Here is a 25268-nt window from a genome sequence, read left to right on the forward strand (position 1 = left end):
CAGTCATTCCCTTTATAATGTGATTTGTAGAGCCGTGAGTTGCCTTCTGGAAAATTGAGAAATGATATTGCAGACTTAATATTTTACACAAATCTTCTCTGGGCTAAATAGGTCACAGATAAGCTCACCTCATTCCTTAAAACCAGTTACCAAGAGGCAGATGCTCAAGTACTCTGAGAGGCAAGGGACTCTCAAGTTTTCTGCTCTTTATTGGGAGAACTGGGAACTAGAGAGCCCCCAAATCCATGTTTCAAAGTCGAGACCTCACATCGGAGCTCTCACATCGGAGCTACGAGAGTTCTAAGGGCTGCAGGTTTTGAGGGAAATGCCAAGAAACCTGAGGTTTCTGTACTTGAGTGATGCGTACTTCTGCACCCGTCCTTCTCCCTTCTCACGGCTCTCCTCTCTGGAGAATTGATCCTCTTTCTCTTTAATCCTACTTGGAAGAGAGTTGTGGGTGAGAATGTGACGAGAATGGATGCAACTTGGGTCAGGGCAGCCATAATCGATGTCTGTGTGATAAAGAACTACATGCCTACGTGCAAGCTTTTGGAGTCCTGCATTTTGAGAAACAACTGGTTTCATTTTGAGAAAAGTTTCTTTCACATGTCTTATAACCGGAGGCAGTAGTGATACAGCCACAGCAGTGATTTTCAACCGGTACTGCAAGAATTTTTAAAGCATTCAGTACCTCCTTTCCCTTAGATTGTCAAATAAAAGAAAAATGACAAGAGCCAACACAACAAGAGTGTCTGGTTTGAATGTGTCAAAATCATACCTATATTTTTGTCATATCAGCAAATATATATATTTTTTGGTGTGCCACAGAACTTTAATAATTAGCTTATGTGTGCCATGAGATGAAAAAGGTTGAAAATCACTAATCCACAGGGTTCCCTCAGTTTTCTCTTTTGTCCCCGGATCCTTTCAATCCCTTGAGCATCTGTCACCAGACTGCACACTGCTCAAGGACAGCAGCCCTGGGTCATTCATCTTTGCGGCCCTGGAGTCTGGGCAGTACCAGCTACACAGCAGACATTCAGTTAATATTTGTTGAATAAATGAGGCAAAAAGGGACATTTTCTAGTGCCTTCATATTCTCTTTCTCAATCACACCATTGGTAAAATGTATTTTGTTCTTAAAAATATTGCACTGTAATTGATTTAGGGTGCTTTTGCAGTGGAAAAAAATGCACTTGTAACTATTATTAAGTGGTTGTATAAGCTTTTGTTAAGTAGTATTATTTCTCTGAAAAATGCATTCTACGTTCAAAAATGGTTTACAAGTGTTTTGAAATTTGATCTATCTGTGACTCTGGAAACCTTTTAACTTGATTTATGATATCTTTGATTAGTTGTAGAAACTGGAATTTATGAAGAGTTTAATGTTGTATTAAATCAATTTGGGGCTATTAAAACATCCACTCTCCCTTCCTGTTGTTTACAGTGTGGAGGGCTATGATCATGGTATATTAAAAACAGAACATTTTGTTGGACAGTTGGTCAGACCCAATATAGATTTTACACACTCCCAAGTGAACACTCTGTATTTTATTTTGTGAGGTCAGGAGCACTTGAGGAGATTTCTGAAAGAAGGAACTTGAGAGAATATTGCGGCCAGAGTAAAGAAGATTGTTACAGGAATAAATGCATCGCATTTTTTCAAGTCCCAATATCGAATCACTTTTATAAATACAATCGCTTTTTTCCTTAATGTTCCTTTCACTCTGCCTTTCTGTCCATTCATGATGCAAGTGTCCTAGTTTTGCATATTTATTGTTGTGAAGCCTCAGTCCAATCTGTCTCCTGTGCCTCCCCTTCATCTTCCTCAGGCACTGTGCACTGTACAATTCCGTCATTTTGTTTCTCAGACCTCTCATCACTCAATTACCAAATGATAGAATTAAAAAAAAAAAAAAAAAAAAAAAAAAAAAAAACTTGTCTTTCATTTGTGGGCATTTGAAATCTGGCCTTATATTTCCTTTTCAACCTTATTTTCTGCTAATAAAAAGCAGATCATTCCATGCCTGAGACACTAGTCAACTAATGGAATCCTACGTCTGTCCTTCTCATGCAGACACCACCTCCCCCCACCCCCAACTTCATGCTTCTTCAAGCTTTTCTGCTCTGTCCCTCACCTGCTCTGCACCTGTTTTCCACTTCACCGGGATCTCCAGTCCAATTTTCTTTCTTTCCTATCCAGCAGACCCTTCGTGTTTTTTATTTCTTTGCCTTCTCACCCGTTCTCCTTTTTATCTCCAACCTCAATGTTGTCTACATCATTCTTTTAACAAAGGGACTCATGACTAATTTACAGATTAAATAAAAGTCAAAGTATTAGAACTCTAGCTTCTCACCTGCAAATTTTCATTCTTCCTTCTCTCTGTTATGGGGGAAAGGTATCCCCCATTGTAAAAGGTTAGTTCCCTGCCTCTGCTTTCTTCTCCGGGATCTTGATCTTTGTATCATACCATTGGCTTTTCAGCATTTTAGATGCCGCCTACGAGTGACATCCCGGACCTTTAGCACTTATACTTGCTCACTGGCTCGCCAGCTCTTTTGAGCCTGCTTTCTCTATATCTAATTACATATCTCTGTCTTCCATTTTACAACTAGTTTTCACCAAATAGTTGCCTACAGTGTCTCCATTTTCACGTCATCCTTTCATCGCTTGATTTATTGCTCTGTGGCTTATAGCTGCGGTACTTCACTGAACCTACGTTCTCTAGTGTTACCAGCAACCTTCCAAATATTAAACTAATAGATGTTTTCATAATTTATTAATTTCTCAAATTCATTGGTCACGGCTGACCACTTATTCCATCTTGACATAACCAGTCCCCAGGCTCATGCAACCCTACACTCATAGTTTTTGGTTGTTCCTTTTCATTTTCCTTTGCAAGTTTCTCTTTCCCCTGCTCCTTAAATGTTGGTATTGACTATGCTCTGCCCTCAGCCCACTATCCTGTCTCTGTATACATTTCCATGGCAGTGTGTTTTGGAGTTGTCTGTGTCTATGTCATTAATACCCAAATGTGTATTTCCAGTCCAGATGTCTCTCCGAATATGCATCTTGAATCATCCTGTGAAGATCACCTATTTACAGAGAGATGAATTTCTCAGTATCCACACCAAATCTTATTTCTTCTACTGTAACCCCTAACTTAAGAAAAGATCCTTAGCTACCCTTTTGTCCAAGCCATAATCCTGAAAGTCAGCCCAACTCCTTCCTGAACACATATTGATAATGTCACTACCCTGCAGAGGTTTCTCATTTTCCTGGTAGTTCATTAAAGCTCTTGAATTTGGTTCATGTTCCTCTCACGATCTATTTCCTCAAACTTCTCAAGACATCATTTTCTTCTTTTTTCGTTATTTAGATATAATTGACATATAATATTATAGTTTCAGGTATACAACATTCAATATTTGTGTATATTGTGAAATGATCACCACAATAAGTCTGGTTGATATCCATCACCATACATACTTACACATTTTTTCTTATGATTAAAACTTTTAAGACCTTTTGTCTTACAACCTTCCAAACATACAATACACTATTTTAGCTATAGTCACCATGCTGTACACAGACATATTCTTTTCAACCTGAAGCGCTCTGCATTCACTTGAACTTTGTCCTCAAAGGCCATTTTTCCTCTCCCTTCAGTCTTTTAAGATTTTCTTTTCACAAAAAATACTTATTTGTATACACTAATTCTCTGCTTACTTTTTTCGTATATGTACAAAAATGTAGAAAAATGTGATATGTTGTTTTCTTTTTCTTGTATTATTACTTGTCCTTAGCAGTTTCACTATTTCCTGAATAGTGCTTATTCTAGAATCAGTTTCTTAAATATAATTATTATTTGACTTTAGTATTCTAGTAATAATTCTCAATATTTTTATTTCATTTTAAGTTTAAGATTAGTACATGAAATTGTGCTAGAAGGTTAAATGTTTTAGAGTAGCTTCCAGAAAATTCAGTTATTTGTTTTAAGGAAATTTATTGGACACTGTAATTTGTTTTTTTACATTTGTTTAAGGTGAAAAACTGGAGAGAGGAAATTTACTTCTCTATGGAGATTGGAAGTATAATACTTATGACTTCACTCATTTCTAATATCATTGATTAATTTTTAAAAGTACAGATACTAAACAAGGCTCTTGGGTTAAACTGGTGAGCGAAAATTAACGTTGCCTTTGTCCACCTCACACCGTCAGCCTAAGAGAGAAAGACAAACCAGCAAATGATCACACACCAAAAGTTCAACTGAAAATTGTCACAGATGCTGGAACAGAGAGGTTCTATGAATACATCTGAGAACTGGTGGGAGATGCAAGGTTTCTCTTGACGTTACAGCTCCCAGGGTTTGGTTTGTCATTTGTTTTTGTTTGTGGTGCTTGCAGTGTATGAAGGACAGGAATTCCCCAACAGGAATTCACACAGAGGCCAGTCTGGCTGCTACTGTAGCAGTGCAGAGAAGTTCTCCCAGATGAGCAGTAGTTGATGCAAATCAGTAGCATAGATAAGTGCCCCCTGAGTATGAGGTAGGAAAGAGTCTGGTTAAAAAATAACACAACATGGATGAAACAAATACTAATGAACGCTCACAAAACCATTGTGTCAGAATGCACATTTTAATAGTTTTTATGAATATCTTAATCACAGTAGATAATTACACGTGGAAAATAATTTAAATCATATTGTGCATGAAAATAGATGATGTTGACAATGTGTATCTGATAAAAATGGAGGTGACAGAACTGAAATGTTTACTTAGGGGAATTATTGCTAATGTAATGATAGTTTCACTTTGACAATGATCCTGAGAGATATAACACAATTTAAATATTTTTATTACTTTCTACCAATAGACTTACGTAAGTTTCTTTCTTTCTTTTTTTTTTTTTTCTGTGCAAAAAGAAACTAAACCACCTATTAATGAGGGAGCAGCATTCATTCAAAAAGGATGTTCAGACTATTAAAGTCCTTTAAAAGGGTAGAATACTGCCATCTGTTGTTCACTGATACTGTTTTTAGGCTATGCAAATACAAGCTTCAAGTTCAATAGCAATTCTTAAATTTTAACGAACAAAAGACCGTCAAAACTCATTAACTTCTTAGTCCCTACCTATTTCATAAATTTTTTATTTGTCCTATAATGTTTACAAACTTGTGCTCAGTGAGAAAATCTAGTTTCTTCTTCTAATGGAAATAATAATGCTTTTTATGTGCTTAGCAGTTATACTGAACCAGGCCTCCTCCCCCTCATTTGCAGAAGCAGTCACGGGAACAGCTCATTACCTGAATTTCTCATATCTTTGCCAGCCACCTCATCTCTTCTGCTTTGAGGGAACAGAGAGAACCAGCCTAAAAGTCAAAGCAGCTGTTATCCTCTCAGAGAGATGGGCGTTTACTAAACTATGCAATTGAATAAGTATATTTTATTACTTAAATAATAAGACACTATTCTGAGATAATTATTATTTTTGAGGCCTTTAGGTGACTTTGCTAGTATCTGGAAGGTACTTAGAAAACAGAGAGGCAGTTGAACAACTTTTGGCTTATTGACAGATAGATTACAGGGAAGTGTATAAGCGCACTAGGCCGTGTACAGCATCCCATCTGGTGATATGGGATGCTCTTTGAACATCAAAAGAGAAAAAAGTAAAGACGTCTGGTAACTGCTGGAGCTTGTTGAGTCTCACATCTTGGTGGACCAGCCAGCAGAGGTGTTGCTGGACAGCGGTTTGCTGAAGGGCCCTATGTGTTTTTCTCCTACTGTACATACATGTTATCCTAAGGAGAAAATCCAAATGTAAACTCGTGTTCCCTGCCAGAAAATTAAAATAAGCAAACATCTGCTTCCTTAGGATGGCATTTAGCCAAGGTTCAGCCTACAATGAGTTACTGCAAAATTTTCACATGATTTCATTTTTTAAAAATTTCCCAACCACCTTCAAGTCTCAAGTTATATAAATGGGTCCTATGAAAGTATAAACACATATGCAATTTTGCTGGCTCTGAGGTCAGAACCAGTAATACTCCAAAGATCATTTATCGAATCCAGCTCATCTTCTAAACGGATTTAGTACATGAAACACCAAGATACTACTCTTTCTACTATCACAGACAGCCTCCCATAGAAAGATTTACAGGGTGTGGGATAGTGGCAAACAGCTTGAGATGTGTGGGAGGAGACAGCTCCCAAAGCCCATCAGGCGTCTTTTCCCAGCCCTGAGGACCAAAGTTGGGTAAGAAAAGTCCCAATGACTCTTTCCTTTCATGTGTCATCCCATACACTGTTTATTTCCCTCTTATCCCAACTCCCTTTTCACCCTGAGCATATGCTTCCCATGCTGTTTGTCTCCCAGGGTGCCTCCCAGGATGACTAAATAGAAACAAAAAGAAGTAACTTCCAATGATGGAGCCGAGATGCCTGCTTTTAGAATTTCTTTCACATACTGTGTTATAAATCATACCGATGCAGTCAACCATATTAACTAAAACCAGAACTTTTATACAATTACTTTCTAAGAGCCTAAATTAAATCCTAGAAGTATTATGACTATATAGGAGTTAGGGAATACAATCCTCACGACTTTGTTTACCTAGAATAAGAAATGAAAGTATCTGGGTTTTTGTTTTTGTTCCTTTATTTCTATGATTCTTGTTGTTGGGGAAGAAATCATATCTCTTTGCTTCCTTCATTTATAAAGAAACTACTGGCCCAGTCTAAGTAGGAGACAAACATATATGCACAATATGCATCTCTTTTGTACACACAATTTATTCAATGCAACAATAATAATGATAATAATAATGGCAGTGGTACATAATTATTTATCAAACATATTTTGTGGGCCAAGCACTCTCCTGAGGTTTTTTTTTTTTTTTTTTTTTAATTTTCGTTTTTCAATTACAGTTGTCCCCTTTTCCCCTAATTTCTCTCCCCCACCCACCCCACCCCCCCTCCCGCAATCATATCCCTCCCCGCTGTCCATGTCCATGAGTCCTTCACACAGGTTCTTTGACTAAACCCTTCCCTTACTTATCCCCCTTCTCTCTCTCCTGAGGTTTTAATGTGCTTGGTCTCATTTAATCATCAATAATACTACACAGTAGGTATTATTACCACCTCTTTTTAAAGATGAGAAACAAGAGCTAAGAACATGGATGACTTTCCTGAAATGCCAAATTTCAAATTTGAAATATGGACACAGGAAATCCGATTCTAAATCCTGTGCTCTTAAAGGCCTACGTACTACCTCAGAAAAATTTGATATTCATGAGTGAATAAAAATTTCACTCTTATGTCCTACTTCTTTATAACTTTGATCTCCAGCTTCTCTCATACACAACCTTCTAAATTATACACATGATGAAAACATGCACTTGTATTTTTGTGCACCCTGTGTGCTAATTCCCATATTGATCAGTAGTTGGTCTATTAATGTCAGAACGTTTTAAAGCAGAGAATCAGCAAAATGACGTTTTCTGTACCTCTAGAAATATATTTTAACTTAATATGTGTAAATATTTTTTGATGAAGAGACAAGATTTTCTCTTTGACTATATGTCCATGCTATTGATTGATGTTTCAAGTAGTTCCATAACTACACCACACCCATACTTCCTTGCATATGGCTGCCAGTGTGAGGTGTGGTTTTTTTACAGTGGAAATGACTTAGGTACTTGGAAGCATTCTGAGTTCAAAATCTTTCAGGTATGTTGTTATCTTTTTGAATCTTTCCAATTTTATCTCCCCTACTTAATTTAACAGAAATCAATGTTAAGGTCAAGAAAATCCATTATTTATGGTTTGATATATAAAACTGCACTTTCCTCCACTGTTTATCAGAGTTAAATTCCAGATTTTCTATTTAAAGGTGGCAATCCAAATTTGGTTGTCATTTAAACAGTGTCTGGGGAATTATACTTGCATTTTCTTAAATGTTAAATATAAATATTTCTATTATAAGGAGAGTTTGCAAAGTAGAATGTTTTATATTGCTTGGTTACTTTATTTTATTTTTTTTAGAAAAAGATTTGTTTGATCATCTGCTCCATAAAAAGACTCAACTGTGGTTTTATGCTTAGTATAGTTCATTACTGCACTCAGAGATGATTCCAGGCTGTTAGCTTAAGACTCTCCTTCAAAGTAACTTTCAAATAAACTTCACCTTGAGTATTTATTATCACTGTCTAAGATTTCACAAGTTAAATGAAATATTTCTGAGTATTATTTGGTAAACTTAGAAATTTAATGATATCATGGAAAGTTGAATAGGTATGGACTGCCTTCTGTGAGTCACTCCATTGTTTCACATTTTGCATCATATGTGAAAAACTCTGCCATCAATCAAAGCCCATCTCCCCTAAAAGTCCTTAATTGTGACTCCCTAAACATGCCTGCTGTTTATTGAAATAGCAGTCAGTCTATCTTTCAGTCTTTCAGCATTTTATGTGTGGTTAGTCTTAGGGACTACATGGCAACCAAATCTAATTGTTGGTTTTAGATTTCAGGCTTCATTGAAGCCTCTAGTTATTTGAGGCAAAAAGTGGTGATAACTTTTTGTGTGTGATGCAACTTATGATTGTTATACAATTCTATTCTTGAATCAAAAAACTGATAAGGGAAAGACCTGACTTAATTTTAGTAGGTAAAATTTTTCAACAGTAAAAGTGTTCATTTTAACCACATCCAATATGGATAAGTGCTTCTTACTGGCTTGAATGATGATTTTATTTTTACTTGAAGACCTTTGCTTTCACATAATTCATAGCATAAGTATTATTGAAATACATAATGTGCTTATTTTCTAAATTTTTATGTTAATACTGACATTGCCTTATGAGGATGAGTTTTTAGTTCTGTTTCTATTTCTAAGTTTAAAACTTTTAAATATTTTTGAGTATATAAGAAATACATTCATTACCTTAAAAAGAGAATATATTATTTTAAAAAGATAGAAAGTTAAAGAATTATTAAAAAACTTGTTCTATCACCAATAATTTATTTAAAATATAGTTCTACTTGTCAGTGGGTATGCTCTACATTTTTTCAGATTTGTATGTTTTAAATACTAAGAATATTTTGAGAAAATATCTCTAATTATTATTAGAGCATAAACTGTTCATTTTCTTGTCAGAAAATCTGAAAATCTATGTCCTGGAGACATAGTTTAACTTAAATTTTTATTTATTTAGTTTTCATAGAAAGTGTGCAGTGACTTGTTAGTTTAACTTTATTAGAATAACATGGGTAACAATAAATATTATTGTTTCAGAAGATCACACTGAGTTTCTTAGAAACATAGTAATTAGAAATGCACTTGAAAATACATATTTGTACAAGGGAATGTTAATTTAGTGCAGTGGCATTTCTCATGGACAGTTTTAAAGTTAACATTGGTAAGTAAGTGAAATATACATAATTGTATACCCAAAAACTGTAACTATTGCACTAAATTTTGATACTGCCTTAAAATATATATTTAGGACACAAACAAGAAAAACATGGCCCAATGATTAAATAAAGCATTAACTAAAGATAAATTTAGAAATATAAGATGGTATATTAGCTCAGCACTTAAGCTGTAGGATCAGAGTATTTGTGTCTACATCCCAACATTTCCATGTTTGAGCCTATCTTATTCTGATTTTGGCAAGTTATATTTTACTAATAAAAATGAAGTTTACGACATATGAAGAGATACTCAGCATCACTAATCACCAGAGAAATGCAAATTAAAACCACAATGAGATACCACCTAACACCTATCAGAATGGCCATTATCAATAATTCAACAAACAACAAGTGCAGATGAAGGTGAGGAGAAAGGGGAACCCTCATGCACTGTTAGTGGGAATGCAGGTTGGTGCAGCCTCTATGGCAAGCAGTATGGAAGTTCCTCAAGAAATTAAAAATGGAACTGCCTTATGACCCAGTGATTCCACTTTTGGGTATATATTCAAAGGAATCCAAAACACAAATTTAAAAGAATATATGCACCCCTATGTTCATTGAAGTGTTATTTATAATAGCCAGGCTATGGAAGCAACCCAAGTGCCCATCAATAGATGAGTGAATAAAAAAAAGTGTGATATATAGGACTTCTGGCCAAGATGGAGGCTTAGACTGACACATTCAGTCTCCCTCTAAAACTAAAAGGAATACAACTACCTCAAAACAAAAGATAACAAGAAATTCCAGAAAATAAAACTACATGGAAGCCCAACATATGAAGTTATAAACCAGCAGTGCTCATCCGGACAGGTTGGAGGGGTGAAAAATGGCAGTCCTGTCTGTGGTAGCAGGACTGCGAAAAATGCCAAGGGAGCAATCCTGGCTGCAGTCGACTCCCGGCAGCTCGTGATCCCAATACTGGGACAGCAGCCCCACCATTGCCTCGGACGGTGAGGCCCAAAGGACAGGGGGATGGATCCCAGTCTCTCAGCGGAGAGTAATGGCAGGAATCCATCTTGGACCCCTGCCCCCACACAAAGCACCACAACACGGCCAAAAAGGTCATCAATCTCCGAGGCCACCAGGTAATGACGAGTGCATGGGGCTCCACCCCCTATAGCCTGCCCAGGAAGCAAAGCTAAACACAAGTCTGTTGGAATGAAGCAGACAACAATTGAAATCCCGGTGACGCAGCTCACCAGGCAGCAGATGCAGAACCTGACAGACAAACAAATAGAAAACCTTTCTGAGGCTCAGTTTAGAGCTATAGTTATAAGGTGGCTTACAGAATTAACAAAAAATTTGGAACAGGACAGGGAAGGAAAGAAAACCACTCATACTGAAATGAAGGAAAACACATACAAGACAAGTGGTGAGGAAATAAAATCCAGAGATCAAATCAACAAACCGGAACACGGGGAAGGAACAAACAGTCAACCAGTGCAGAAAGAGGAAACAAAACGTAAGGAAAGTGAGGAGAGGATCAGAAAGCTCTGAGACAGCTAGAAACAAATGAACATTTGAATAATAGGATTGCCAGAGGGCAAAGAAGAAGAACTAGAAATTGAAAAATTATGTGAAAAAATAATGAAGCAGAACTTCCCAAACTTGGGGAAGGAAAAAGACTTACAGGTCCAGGAATCACAGAGAGTTCCAGAAAAACTGGACCCAGGGAGAACCACTCCAAGACACATTATAATCAAATTGTCAAAAATCAAAGATAAAGAGAGAATCTTAAAAGCAGCAAGAGAGAAGAAAAGAATCATGTACAAAGGGGTCCCAATTAGACTATCAACTGACTTCTCAAAGGAGACCCTGCAGGCAAGAAGGGACTGGCAAGAAATATTCAAAGAAATGAAACAAAAACCTACAGCCACGAATACTCTATCCAGCGAAACTGTCATTCAGAATAGAAGAGCAGAGAAAGTGCTTCCAGGACAAAGTAAAACTGAAGGAGTTCGTTAGATCCAAACCACTATTATATGAGATGTTTTAAGGGACTGGTTTAGAAGAAGGAGGATCAAAACTATGAACATTAAAATGAAAACTGCATCACAAGAACCAACAACAGAAGCTAGGGAATTGAAACAAAGGCAAACTAAATAGGCAACAAGAGTGGAAAAAGAACTATAGATATGGGGAGCATATTGGGGGGAGGTCAGCAGGGAGGGAGAAGGGGGAAAGGGAGGAAGATGGTACAAGAATTAAGAAGCATAGTAGGAGGGACTGGAGTAGGCAGGAAGAGGTTGAGAAGAACTATATGCTCAACCAATTGACATGGACTAAAAAAAGGGGGGGGGGACAACTGGAGGGAGGGGGGCCACCAGGTCCAGGGGATCACAGGGAAAAGAAATTGGGACAACTGTAACAGCATAATCAATAAAACATCTTTAAAAAATAAAAGAAGTTTAATATATAAATATGATGGAATATTACTTGGCCATTATAAAGAATAAAATCTTACCATTTGCTATAGCATGGATGGGCCTAGAGGGTATTACACTAAGTGAATGAAGTCTGTCAGAGAAAGACAAATACAGTATTCCCTCACTTATCACGGGTATTACGTTCTAGACACCCCCCCACCATAGGTGAAAATATGTGAAGTAGGAGCCTTACATTTATTTTAGTATTTATATATATATATTAAAGCTTTATAAACCCTTCTCACACACTTATAAACTGTTCCCAGTCCCTTATTAACCTTTTCTACACTTTTATAAACACTACTTATGTTCTTAAACATATCCTACACTCTTAAACCTATGTAACTTTAACAACATACATATACAGTACCACAAAATCCCACAATATAGTGAAAAATCCACGATAAATAAATATAATATTTTTTAAAATCCTGCAATACAGTGAGTCCATGATAACTGAACTGCGATATAGAGAGGGACTACTGTACCACATGATTTCACTTATATGTGGTATCTAAAGAACGATATAAATGAAAAAAAAAACAAAAACAAAAAAAACAGAAACAGACACATATATACTGAGAACAGACTAATGGTTGCCAGAGGGCAGGGTGGTTGGGGGACTGGGTGAAAAAGGTGAAAAGTTTGTGAAGTACAGATCAGTAGTTTCAAAATAGTCATAGGGATGTAAAGTACAGCACAGAAAATACATTCTATAATATTGTAATATGTAATAACAATGTATGGTGCATGTAGGGTCCTGGAAATATCAGGGAGAACACTTTGTAAAGTATGATTGTCTAACCACTGTACTGTACACATGTACTAATACAAAATAATACTGAATGTAAACTGTAATTTAAATTTTTTAATATTTTTATTATTCAAGTGGTATAAGACCTAACTGTTCTATATGATACCTTTACCGAAAAATTTATCTATTACTTATAGTTATTACAAGATTAGATATCTTTATGTGTGTTTTCATAATTAATATATTTTGATTATAAATAACAATACATATTCACTTTTTATGACATACTTTTCTTCCACTGAACAATATTATATGAGTATTTTCCAAGTAATCATTTATAGATCTACTGACATCTCTTAAACAAGTACATTACTAATTTATATAGTTATAATGCAACTTTCTTTTTTACCTTGAAATACATTTATGGTTACATTTTTTTGGTTGTTATCAGAGCACTGTTATACCTTTTGTATCTTTGTCCTTATATTTTTACATATTTGTAATTTTTCTTTAGATATCTGCATCATTTTACTGGATTGTAGTACATACACATTTGAACAATAAATAGACTCAGCAAAATTTTCATCCAAAAATATTGACTTGTTTTTTATTTACTGCTTATTCCCCAAACTGCTACTAATACTTGGTGCTATCAGTCTTTTATTATTACACCATTTTGATAAAACAAAAACAACTTTTGCTTTATTTGCATTGTAAGTATTAGGGAGGCAAGTAGCTTCTTATATACTTATTTACATTTTGTTTGAATTGTCTCTTCCTTTTATCCAAGTTGGTCTTTCACTGAATTTTTAGAAGCTCTTCATTTGGGTATGTTTTGTCTTCTCTGTGTAGCAAACTTTTCTCACCAATTGGTCTTTACCTTTGCTTATGGTATGCTTTCTCATACAGAAGTTTATGTATTTATTTAGTCAGATATGTCAAATGTTTCCTTGACAGTTCATGAAATCATAATATTTTTTAATGTTCCAAGATTATAAATTAGTCCCATGTATTTTATTAGTCTCACAATTTCATGCATTTAACTTTTTCATCTTTCAAGTTTATTTCTTAAGTTTGTTGTGAGAGAATGATTAAATTCTTTTTTCCAAATGCACAGACTACTAACCTCTTATTGAAAAACTCCAGAGTTATTGTTATAATTATTATTTATACCATTATTACTGAACACTTACAATTTCCAGTACAATATTAAATGATTTAAATATATTATCCCTTTTAGTTCTTATCATTATTTTCTGAGGTTGGGACTATTACTATATCCATTTTACAGATGGAGAAATCACAGCACAGAGGGCTTAGTAACTTGCCAAGGATCATGCAGCTAGAAAGTGGTGGGGTCAGGATTTGGATGTAAGTAACCTAGTTCCAGAACCTGCACCCCAGTCACTAACTGCATTATGCATATACATAAAATGATGTCATTTCATCGTGTCTCACAGTATGACAACATTCCAGCATTAGGGGTACTCTGCGTGATGTCTTTAACTTTCTCTTCCCTCTTTGCCTGGACTCTGGCCTCACCAGCAGGGTAGGGAATATTTCTGCCCTCTATTTTTTTTTTTTTTGATTTTAGCAACTAGTGGGTAATGACTCTCAGTCTAATAGGCAGTCTGGCAGAATATGACCGATGTGTCACAGAATTCCAGAAGTAAAATTTCTATTCTTACCAACCAGGAATAGAGTGGCCATTTGTGAATTTGAACACAAATTGAGTTGCTTTTCATGTGTATCTCTAAGAGTAGTTGAATAATTACCACAAACTAGGATAAAATATTACTAAAATTAAAATTGTATAGTATATTAATGTTATTTTCAAAATGAAATGTTTAGACAGTATACGTCAAAATGTTGAGCTCTTCACAAATTGATATGAAGTTTTTTTATCAGGTTCTCTGAAATTTCTTGCCTTTCAAAAACTAATGTCTATCTTCTTAATATCTTTAAATATATCCTACCACTCCCCAAATTCTAGTATTAAAAAAAAAAAAAAAAAAAAAAGTGTGTCATAAACACAAGTATGGCGAAAGCCACGGGAAATTTCAAACAGAAATGTGACTTGAGTGTTTCTCTACTGCAACCCTAATGAGTCCCCTCAGTCCATTTTGCAAAAAAGCCCAATTTCTCTTTCTGTGAGTTCTGATTCAGGCCTTTTCCTACCTGACTGCCCCTTTGTCTGGTGTCTCAGTCTTCAGGAACCAGCGTAACTGTGGATATTGCTGTGATGGGCGAGGCTCACGGCCTCATTACTGACCTGCTGGCAGACCCTTCTCTGCCCCCCAATGTGTGCACATCCTTGCGGGCCGTGAGCAACCTGCTCAGCACCCAGCTCACCTTCCACGCCATTCACAAGCCCAGAGTGAATCCTGTCGTTTCCTTCAGTGAAAACTATACCTGTTCTGATTCTGAAGAAGCCTCTGAAAAAGACAAGCTGGCTATTTCCAAGGTAGGTATAAATGGCGCATTAGCGGAAAACTTAAACCGTTTCTTTTCTCTTCTAGGTCTCTTCCTCATCACTTCAAACTTATATGCTGACATATCAGTGTCTCAGTGAAATCATGATGGAGAAAATAATAACATTTTAAACATAAACACTTCTGTTTTTATACTTCTGACCTGAGAGATTTTTATAAATTGAAATTTTACCATTTTATGTTACTTTTTTTATTTAGACTTTCAAGAAGTTTTTCAGTTCTATATGCCAAATTCTGTTGTATGAGATAAGGTTATGGCAGCAAAAGAAGAAGAAGAAGAAGAAGAAGAAGAAGAAGAAGAAGAAGAAGAAGAAGAGGAAGAGGAAGAGGAAGAGGAAGAGGAAGAAGGAGAAGAAGGAGAAGAAGGAGAAGAAGGAGAAGAAGGAGAAGAAGGAGAAGGAGAAGAAGGAGAAGAAGGAGAAGAAGAAGAAAAAAGTCCCTGTTCTCATTCCAGTGTAGATGCTGTTTAAAATCCATTGCCTCTGAAACACAAGGTTTTTTCACTCTCTGCATTCTTAGTATGGTGTCCTTCATAGTATTCTAATGGCTTTCCCAAACCCAACAAGATCTGAACTCAGAATAGTTTTAGTTGATTTTGGATTATTTAAAGTAAAAAATGGTCATTGCATTTTAATTTTTTTACATGTAAGATATATAAGAATTTTACAGAAGTAAGCTATAGGGGATAGATCCTGCACCCTGTTTAGACCTCGCATTAGTTGAAAAGAAGTCATATTAAAGACTAGAAAAACAAAATCAGAATTTAAGTGGTTCCTGGTACATCCTGCACAGTTACCTATTTGGGAAAAAAACAGCCATTCTGTTGAGGTGGTGATAATCAGTCAGTAGCATCAGAGCTCTTGCTATTGTGACTCTTCATCAGGCATGTGTTCTTCACACAACTTTGTCAATTTAGTGATTACATAGTTTCCTTCCAACATCTGTATCTCTGAGAAGGGTATGGCTCTGCGTGATATGACCATAAAGAAATGCAAGTGGAGAGAGATTAACTGATTCCCTTGGCTCTCAAAATAGATATGTAGTCGGTGACAGATTTATAGGCAATTATCCTGGTATTTACAATGCTTGACCTTTTCTCTCACTATTGAATTACCTTTGAAGATGGAAATTCAGATCTTTAAGAGGTACTGGAAACTATTTAGTATCAGAGGTATAGACTTCTCAGAAGTTTTTGCTATCTTCAAAAGAGCAGACAGCATCTTTGTAAACTATGCTTACATGATTGGTCTACTAGGAGTAGCTAGCCACAAATAAAATGGGTTGAGATTCTACCCATAGAACTGTTGCTGCAGTTGTAATAGAATACCTTCACTTTAATTCTTAAGGTTAAGACCCTTTTTAGGTGGTGCTCATCCTGGTGAGCTCAGAACCTTGCCTCGGTGCTGATGATGCCACACATTCAATTTAGGATATGAAAGGAGAAGAAATAATAGAGAGAAAGTTGCAGGTCAACCATCAAAGTCTTCTGTTAGAAGGAATAGGTACTAATGGCATTACCCACATGCGTGATGTCTAAGTGACATTAATCAAAAGAGAGGTGGTGCATCTTGTGTTACACTTTTACTCTTGTGTCTTGTCGTTTAGAAGTCAAGAAATTAAAATTAAATCAGTAAACACTTTGCTGTAGAGACTGTTTTGCAAGATGATATAAGTTAATGCCTGCCCCAAACAAGTGGCTTTTGAGGAAAAACTTCTTCTCATAATAACTAATATAATATGTGTATTGGTATATGAATTCTGTTGAACAAATATAACTATAAAACTGGCCCAAAGATAATTGACTCTCATTCCAATAATCCCATATTTGTGTAATCATTGAAATGAATAGCCCAAAATATTGTAATATTCATTCATTTTTATCAGAGAGTCTTTAATTGAATATCTGAGTACCCACATTTTAGGTAGATAATATTCAACCAATATAGTTTAATATATTTACTTCCAAGTAAAAACCCATTTTCTTCCATTATATTACATAAAAGTTAGTGATAGAAAATATGTTTGGTAATAAAATGAACACTCCTTCTTCCTAGCGCCTGAGAAGGAGTTTGCCCTCTGGTTTGTTGAGACGAGTTTCATCGACTTGGACAACCACCACCTCAGCCACAGGTCTACCCACTCTGGAGCCTGCCCCCGTTCGGAGGGATCGTAGTGCCAGCATCAAACCACATGAAGCACCTTCACCCAGGTTAGGCCCTGCTCCTGTTGGTTTCACATCTCTTAGAGGAGTTACTTAGCAAAAAGGAAGTGTAAATCACAGAGGAAGGAGGTGCAGCCAGTTACAGTTGGCTGGAGGCCAGCTTTGAAAATGACAAAAGTGTGTGTATGGTTTACATGCAGAGCAGCACAGTGGTTGACATCAGATAAGTAGTACATTGTGTTGTGCAGTCTTAAACGATGGAGACAGTGACATGAGGTGATGCCTGCTCATATGACTTTTGATGGGAAGGGTTGAGCCCAGAATAAAGAGAGGTAGGCTAGATTTTACCTAGACTGAGATCCATATTGAGATCCTTAAACCAAAGCTATCCAACCTGACATTTGCAAAAGACTGAGATTTCCCCCAGACTGGTTATCCTAGCATGATATAAAAGATTAGATCAAAAGGTAGATCATTATCCTAACAACCATTAGATATGGTCAAATACTTGGTAATTTAAACATTACTTAGCCAGAATTACTGTAGCCAAAGGAATGTTAAGATCTAAAAGAAATTTAAAGAAAAGGTCATCATGAAAGAGATGCTTTTAGAGGAAGCTAATGTGTTTGTTCTTTTCTATTTTGAATAAAAAACATATTTATGTGAATTTAATAATTATGAGAGTATTTACTTTATATGATTTTAGGTTTCTGAAATATTTGCATCAGTTTTTTTAATGACCTAATGACTGAAAAATAACCACATCTTTGTTGAACTATGTGATGGCAGTATTCAAAATAATTTTCTCCTGTTCTTGGCCTTGAATGTAAATAAAGCAGCATTCTGAGAGTGTCAGAGGAATGGAAGGAAGCCTTTCAAACCATAAGAATTTAATGACTGCTGAGCTCTTGATTAAAATTGTGTTTAGTTGGTTTCTTCCATGTTCAAACTGATAGTCTAATAATCTATAGATTCAGAAGCAGACTCAAATGATTTTTTTTCTTTCACATATCAGTGTAATTCCATTTATTACCTGGACTTCCCTAAAATTTCTGAACAGCACCACAGTTGGATGTTACCTGATCTGTTTCATGAACATTTCCTAAATTCTGAAATTACAAGTCATTGGTAATATTTTCCTCTGAATTATTGACCATTGTCAATCCCTACAGCAGCAAAACTGATACGTGGAGTAAATTGTAGTTAAATATTTGACACTTAAGAAAATGAATTATGTTCTCAGTGTGTATCTTTAGAGAGGCTATCTGTTTTGCCAACACACCTTGCCAAGATTCCAATCATAGTGCAATTAATGCTCCATAATTTTCTTTTCATAAAATGACTACCAAAAATACACTCATGCATTCTTAAATGTCGTCTTTCTTTCTGTTATTGTTTTTAACTTCTGGTCAAATTTCATTTCTCCTACTCCTCTCTTCTCTTAGTTAAATAATATAGGGGATGAAATTGAAATCTTCATGAGGAAGAGGGTTTTAAGAACTTTTATGATCTTAATTCTCAACAATCCTGATTTTCTGATTTATGGAATAAATGTTCATACTCAAATATTTTCAAAATAGATAAGAAATAGCATATGAGCTTACTTTTTCACTGGTTCTAAAGATATTCGTATCTTTCCTGCCATACTTTTCTCCAGTCTCTAACACACTATTCCTTTATTTCATTACCTAATGACAGTAGTGATTGCTGGGGGTTGGGGTCGTAAAAGGGGACTAAATGGTAATGAAGGGAAAAAATGCAATAAAGATTAAATCAAAAAAAGAAAAAGAAAGAAAATAATCTAATAGTGATACAATTTTTTTGTCATTCCGAGAAGTGAAATTCACATTGAAGAGAATTTGATTCCTTTAAGAAAAAACCATATATGAGTAAGTGGCAATAGCACCACTATTAAATTCAACTAGCTTGAGTTGACTCCTTTGTTGTGGGTGCAAACACCGATAAACCAAAGTTAAAACCTGAACTTAGGAGACCTATTGCTTAAACTGCTCATTGATGTCAGAACTTATTTGTTTTAGCCCTTCGATTTCTTTTCCTGGTCTGTCCTTGTATTGAGGTTCTTTGAGGACTTCAGTGATCAAAAGAAGAAACAGAGTGGGAAATGAAAATTAGAAAGAATCGTCAGCATATATCCCCTCAGGTATATAGCTGGATGATTTACTCCTGGGGAGTTTTAAACACAGCTGATCCAAAGGACACTGGACTGAGAATCAGAAGGATGTTGGACCTGCCACTCAGATAGGTGTCCTGAGAAGCAGATCCTTAGTCTGAGCCTCAGTACCCAGTATAAGAAATAGGAAAAAGGGAATTATGGCACAACTAGGAGGTAAGTTACATGGAACAGTACCAGTAGATACTTACAATAGTCTTGAGAGAAATAATAAACTCAAGTAAATCATACAGTGATTATTCCAAGTCAGCCTTAGAACTGACCACTGCCCCTGCAGCAAGGAGGCTGTAAACTCAATAAAAGAAACCGCTAGGACCTGGTAAGATTTTAGGACCTAGGATAACGTTATTATGGGTAGAACTAAGGTTATAAAATCCACTCTTGTGGAGGAGGATTAAGGTCTTCCACAGTAGACACATAGATAATTGTCCCCTGCTCTGTCAGCATGAGGAGACCAAGTGAAGTTTTCCCCAAGCTATTTTCCCTTTCAAAATCCAAATTTTTACATATTCATGAGATGTATATAGGAATCAAGAAGATGAGGATCAATGCAAAGGTGAAAACTACTGCAAGGACACACAAAGCAGAATATTGAAAATGCCAGTAAATTATAAATTACAATGTGCACATATATGCATAAACATATATATATATATATGTAATTAAATTTACTTATTGTACTAATAATATATTTAACAAATTAATATTTCCTATAGTAAGAATTGGATATATGGCTAGGATGTTATTACTCTTGAATAAAGTTCATTAATTCCCCATATATTAAAGGCACTCTATTATTGCACTTTATAAAACTTTCAAAATAAGCATATTTTAAATGTTTTCATTTTAGACATTCAAAGAGTGGGCATTTCTTATTTTAATAGTTTATCTGTTATTGTATTTTTTCTACTACCATTTATCCCCCTTACACCCTCTTCTACCGCCACTCACCCCTCCCATTGAACTCACCAAATTACCACACTATTGTCTGAGTCCGTAAGTCCTTTTTCTTTTTTGCCCAATCTTTGGCATTTTTTGAGCTACCCTTCATAATAGAACTTTTTAACATTAAAAAAAAAACTATTCAAAATAGAATAAAATAAATGTAGTTAATGTTAAGGTCCTTAAAAGTCTACATAGAAAATAATAACCTATTAATTGTATAAGGTATTGAGAAATAAGTAATCCTGGGCCACATATACATTATATAACATTTTTTTATAGTAAATCTTATAAATCGATCAATGCACCAAAAGAAGTTGAAAAGGATAGCACTATAAGGAAGTAGTGTAATGTTTATCTCAGAATCAAGGCTTTATTTGATTTCATTGTTTCAAATTCTAGGCATTCTGAAATGCCTTGAGTGCCTAAAATGAGAATTCTCAGAAGAATATGAAATAAATTTTATTTTGTATGCTTTTATTAATTGTATTTGGTAATTGCTAGAATTCATTCTATATTTCAAATATATATTTTAATGATATATTCTGAAAAGTGCAATTAAAAGTAAAGAGAGCCCTGGCTGGTGTGGCTCAGTGGATTGAGCACCAGTCTTCCAACCAAAGGGTCACCGGTTCAATTCCCAGTCAGGGCACATGCCTGGATTGTAGGCCAGGTCCCCAGTTGGGGGCTTATTAGAGGCAACCACACATTGATGTTTCTCTCCCTCTCTTTTTCCCTCCCTTTCCCTCTCTCTAAAAATAAATAAAATCTTTTTTAAAAATTAAAATAAAAAATAAAAGTAAGTAGAAAAGATGAAGTTTTAAAATATCTGTCAACAGTTAAAGAAAAATCTTAAAATGAAAAAAATAGAATAAATGAGGTAACAAGTGCCAGGGTGTTAAGTTGGACTCAACACAAATTATAGATCTTACTCATTGTTAAATTTACTATAATCAAAGGATATAGGCAATAACAGAACTCATGCTTAGCATTTTTCCTTTGAAGAGGTCTGTAGCACCTTGGCTGGTGTGGCTCAGTTGACTGAAGCATTGTCCCATACCTGAAAGGTCACCAGTTCTATTCTCATCAGGGAACATGCTAGAATTGTAGGCTGGATCCCCCATTGGGGTGTGTGCAGGAGGCAGCTGATTGGTGTTTCTTGTGTCAGTGTTTCTTCTTCTCTCTCCCTTCCACTCCCTCTTGAAGGAGAATAAAATAAACCAATAGCACATGTTCTGGCTTGAATTTAACATGAAGGATTCTAAGCAATGTATGCATGTGTTGCTTGCACAGTCAAAGCTATTTTGGTTATGGAACAGCTCCAAATTATCCTCAATTATATAACATACACAACAATCTCCATTTATTCATGACCCCATAATTCCATCAATTTCAGGTTTATTTACAAAAAGCCACCCAGGCAGACTAGGTATATCTGCTTATAATGCCAATCAAAGATTGGCAGAGGGTCAGTAACACTTATGCAAATTATAGATTTTACCCAGTACTAAATTTGCTAATGCTTGAAATCACACAGGTGCTAGCAAAATGCAGTACAAGCACTTTTGCCTTGGAATAGTCCAAGATTGTCATCCCAGTTTCCTAAATTATTTTCTCTCCAAAATTACAGTGGATTCTGTTTCAGGTTTAATATGTATGGTTTTGACCAATGCATGCAGATAAATTTTGGCTTGGAACACCTCCAAAATGTATATCTCATTAATTACGTTTCTGTGTAACAGTCTCTGCCCCAACCATCCATCGATCTATTCCAGATTTATTTACAATCATAACCTAGGCAAACCAAGTAGATCCTGCAGAAAGCACTCCCTTGATGAAGCCTCACTGTCCTTACCTTTCACCTAGTAAACAGCTTCAGTGTGTTTAACAACAGGTTCATCATTAGCATATTTACAGGAGATCTGGATCATCATTCCTTCTTTCCAGGGTATCATCAGTAAAAGAAATTGTAGGCTAAATGCCTGATGCTGCTCTTTTCCTTCACAAGAAAATATTGGAAAGAATATCATCTTTGATTGTATTAGAATTTAAATTTTGAATTTAAATACACCAAGAATGATAAATAATAAAGAATGCAATTAATGTTGTTTCCCTTACATTAACTTAAGTAGTTAATGTGCCAAGTTTTTAGAAAACCTGTGAGGAACACAATTCTGTAAGTAGAATGAGGTGTTTGATCCCTATTCATTGGATTAATAGGAAAGTTATCTTTGCTCTTTGTTAACCCAGTATGCTTGATGAGTGGAGGCTGTATCCCCCCAGCAGAGACTGAGCTTAGATCATGTATTTTGTCATTTGGACAAAGTGGTTCTGTCACTGAGCCTGGACCATGACTCAGATTGGCAAGTTTATTATGGAAATAACAGTTGGGTTTTGGCAAATTGTGCTTTAATAATTGATGAATAATTTATTTTTCTTTATGCTCTGATTTTATAGCACTGTTAGTTCTGATTCATGGAATAACCCAGCGATGATGGCCCTCACCAAAAGCAGGTCCTTCACTTCCTCATATCCCATTTCTGCAGCTAACTATGTAAAGGCTAAAAATCCAAATCGACCAGGTAAGTAACTTCCTGGGAGGGAGTTCATATTTACTGAGTGTGCAGTCGCCACTTGAACTAAGCCTTCAGTGTTTAAATAAGATATAGAGAGCCCTGGCCGCTGTGGCTCAGTGGATTGAGCATCGGCCTGCAAGCCAAGTGTCGCTGATTCGAGTCCCAGTCAGGGCACATGACAAGGTTGCACGTCAGGTCCCCAGTTGGGGGCGCAAGTGAGAGGCAACCACACAGTGATGTTTCTCTCCCTCTTTCTCCTTTTCCCTCTCTCTAAAAATAAATAAATAAATAAATAAATAAATAAATTATTTTTAAAATAATACAGAGAATGCTCTACATTTTGGTATATTTGATTTGACTCTTCTAAGAAAAGGCATCGATAAGTAATTAATACTTAAATTTTCATTTTATATGATGAAACAGATGCTTTCAAGGTTGCTGTACAGATATTCTATCTTGGGCTCATTGGATGAATAGGAAATCACAGTCACTGTTAAGGGTGACCTCTGGAAGCACATATTATAATGGAGAAGTTAATGATGTACTTATGAAATTTCAATTTTATTTTTAGTGGCTGTTAAAATTATTTTCAGGAGTATGGTATTTATATGAGTGTGAAGAAATGCTTTATTTACTATGCATATTATAATTTTTTCAAAGAAATTCTCACATTATGTCACTCATCCCCCACCCCCCCCCCCCAATAAATAAACACTAAAAAGAAGAGGCATTTAAATTTGGAAAAAATGATTTCAGGACTTTTGAGATTTACTACGTACTACAGAATCATAGCCGGAAGCAGAAGTCCTTGAAATGGCAGTGTTTATGTGAGAGTTAAAGAAACAGCACTCACATTCCACTAATATTTCAAAAGACCATCATGAAATATACTTTTAATTTTAAGAGATACAAATTAAGGAAGCATTTGGTATCTGTTTTTACATCTGGAAAATAAAATGTAGTGACTTCTTTCCCTTTTGATCACCCACTTTATATTGGTGACTATTTCTTGAAACCATTTAAGGACCAACTTTGCTTAAATCTCTACTCTTCAGTGTAGGAAGACACTTCCTCCAGGAAGTACACTTTTATTGGAAGTGCATCACTGAATGAAACCATTAAAAGTAATTTGGTTTTCAAAAAACTAATATGATTTTCTCTGCTCTTTGAAGATATTCATTACATTTTATAACTTAGAAGTCATTAATGGCCTGAGAAATAGAATTGAGCTTTCACTGGAGCCAGGAACAGGACAAGAGGGGTAAATACTTAAATTAGGTTGCCCTGAGGGCAAATTCAGATGAGCTCAGTCATGTGAAGACTTGAGTGGGACTCCAGCAAGGTGAAGGAACTGAATTTGAGCACTCCACATTAAACCTGTGACTCTTAAAGGAAAACTAAAGTGGTCATAGGCCAGGAGGACCCCTTGGCTCCCTACAAAAATACATGCAAATAATTTTTGAAGGAAAGCATCATCAGTTGAGGGCCACATGACTTCAACAAACCAAGTTACAATGAAGATCACAAAGCACACAAGAAACATGAGTTAGAGAAAACGGAAAAAAAAAAAAAAACTTGACAGATACCTAAAAGGGTTGAGATATTTATATGCTAAAATATTTAATTTATTTGTATAATATTTAAAGAAAAGTATGAGTTTATAGAAAATAACAGCAATGAGAGAAGATATAAATGCAGACTAGCTAAATATAATTTTTAAAATATAATCAAGAAAATACAATAGGTTAAGTGACATAATAGGGAAATTTAGTAAACTGGGATGCAAAAAAAATGTGAAGAAATTATCCAGAATACAACATAGATGAGGAACTGGAAAATGTAAGAGCTTTTTGAAAAATATAAGAAAAGGAGTTAGAAAGTCTAATTACATAATCATAGTTGTAGTAGAGGATCAGGGACATAAACTCTGAGGAAAAGTGGAATAAAGGGAAAAAAAATTTCATGTAGACAAAAAATGGTGAAACTAACAATACCAAATAAAAAAAATAAAATTTAAGTCAGCCAGACAAAGACAAATAACCTTTCCAGGAAAAGCAGTCTGAGAGCAAAACTAGGAATATAGGGCATCAGAACACAGCAGAATATTTTATTCAAAGTTCTGAGAGAATATAATAATCAACATAAAACTGTGTGTCTGTAAAATCTATCTCACAAGAATCAGAGTGAACTAAAGACTTTTCTAGATAAGTCAAAACTTTATTAACTAACAAATATTAACTAAAGGAATTTATT

At 35.5% G+C, this 25268-nt stretch overlaps 1 protein-coding gene across 1 annotated transcript in view; it reads left to right on the top strand.

Moving 5' to 3' along the window:
• The window catches only part of PDE3A (phosphodiesterase 3A), a 298190-nt gene that overhangs the window by 231751 nt on the left and 41171 nt on the right, over positions 1-25268 (top strand). Inside the window, exons 3-5 of the mRNA XM_090272895.1 lie at positions 14860-15117; positions 17200-17354; positions 22897-23021. Coding sequence (XP_090129021.1) covers positions 14860-15117; positions 17200-17354; positions 22897-23021 — 538 coding nt within the window. The remainder of the gene's footprint in view (positions 1-14859; positions 15118-17199; positions 17355-22896; positions 23022-25268) is intronic.

This window comes from Furipterus horrens, unplaced genomic scaffold (assembly GCF_987537825.1).
Source record: "Furipterus horrens unplaced genomic scaffold, mFurHor1.1.pri manual_scaffold_4, whole genome shotgun sequence".
Lineage (NCBI taxonomy): Eukaryota > Metazoa > Chordata > Mammalia > Chiroptera > Furipteridae > Furipterus > Furipterus horrens.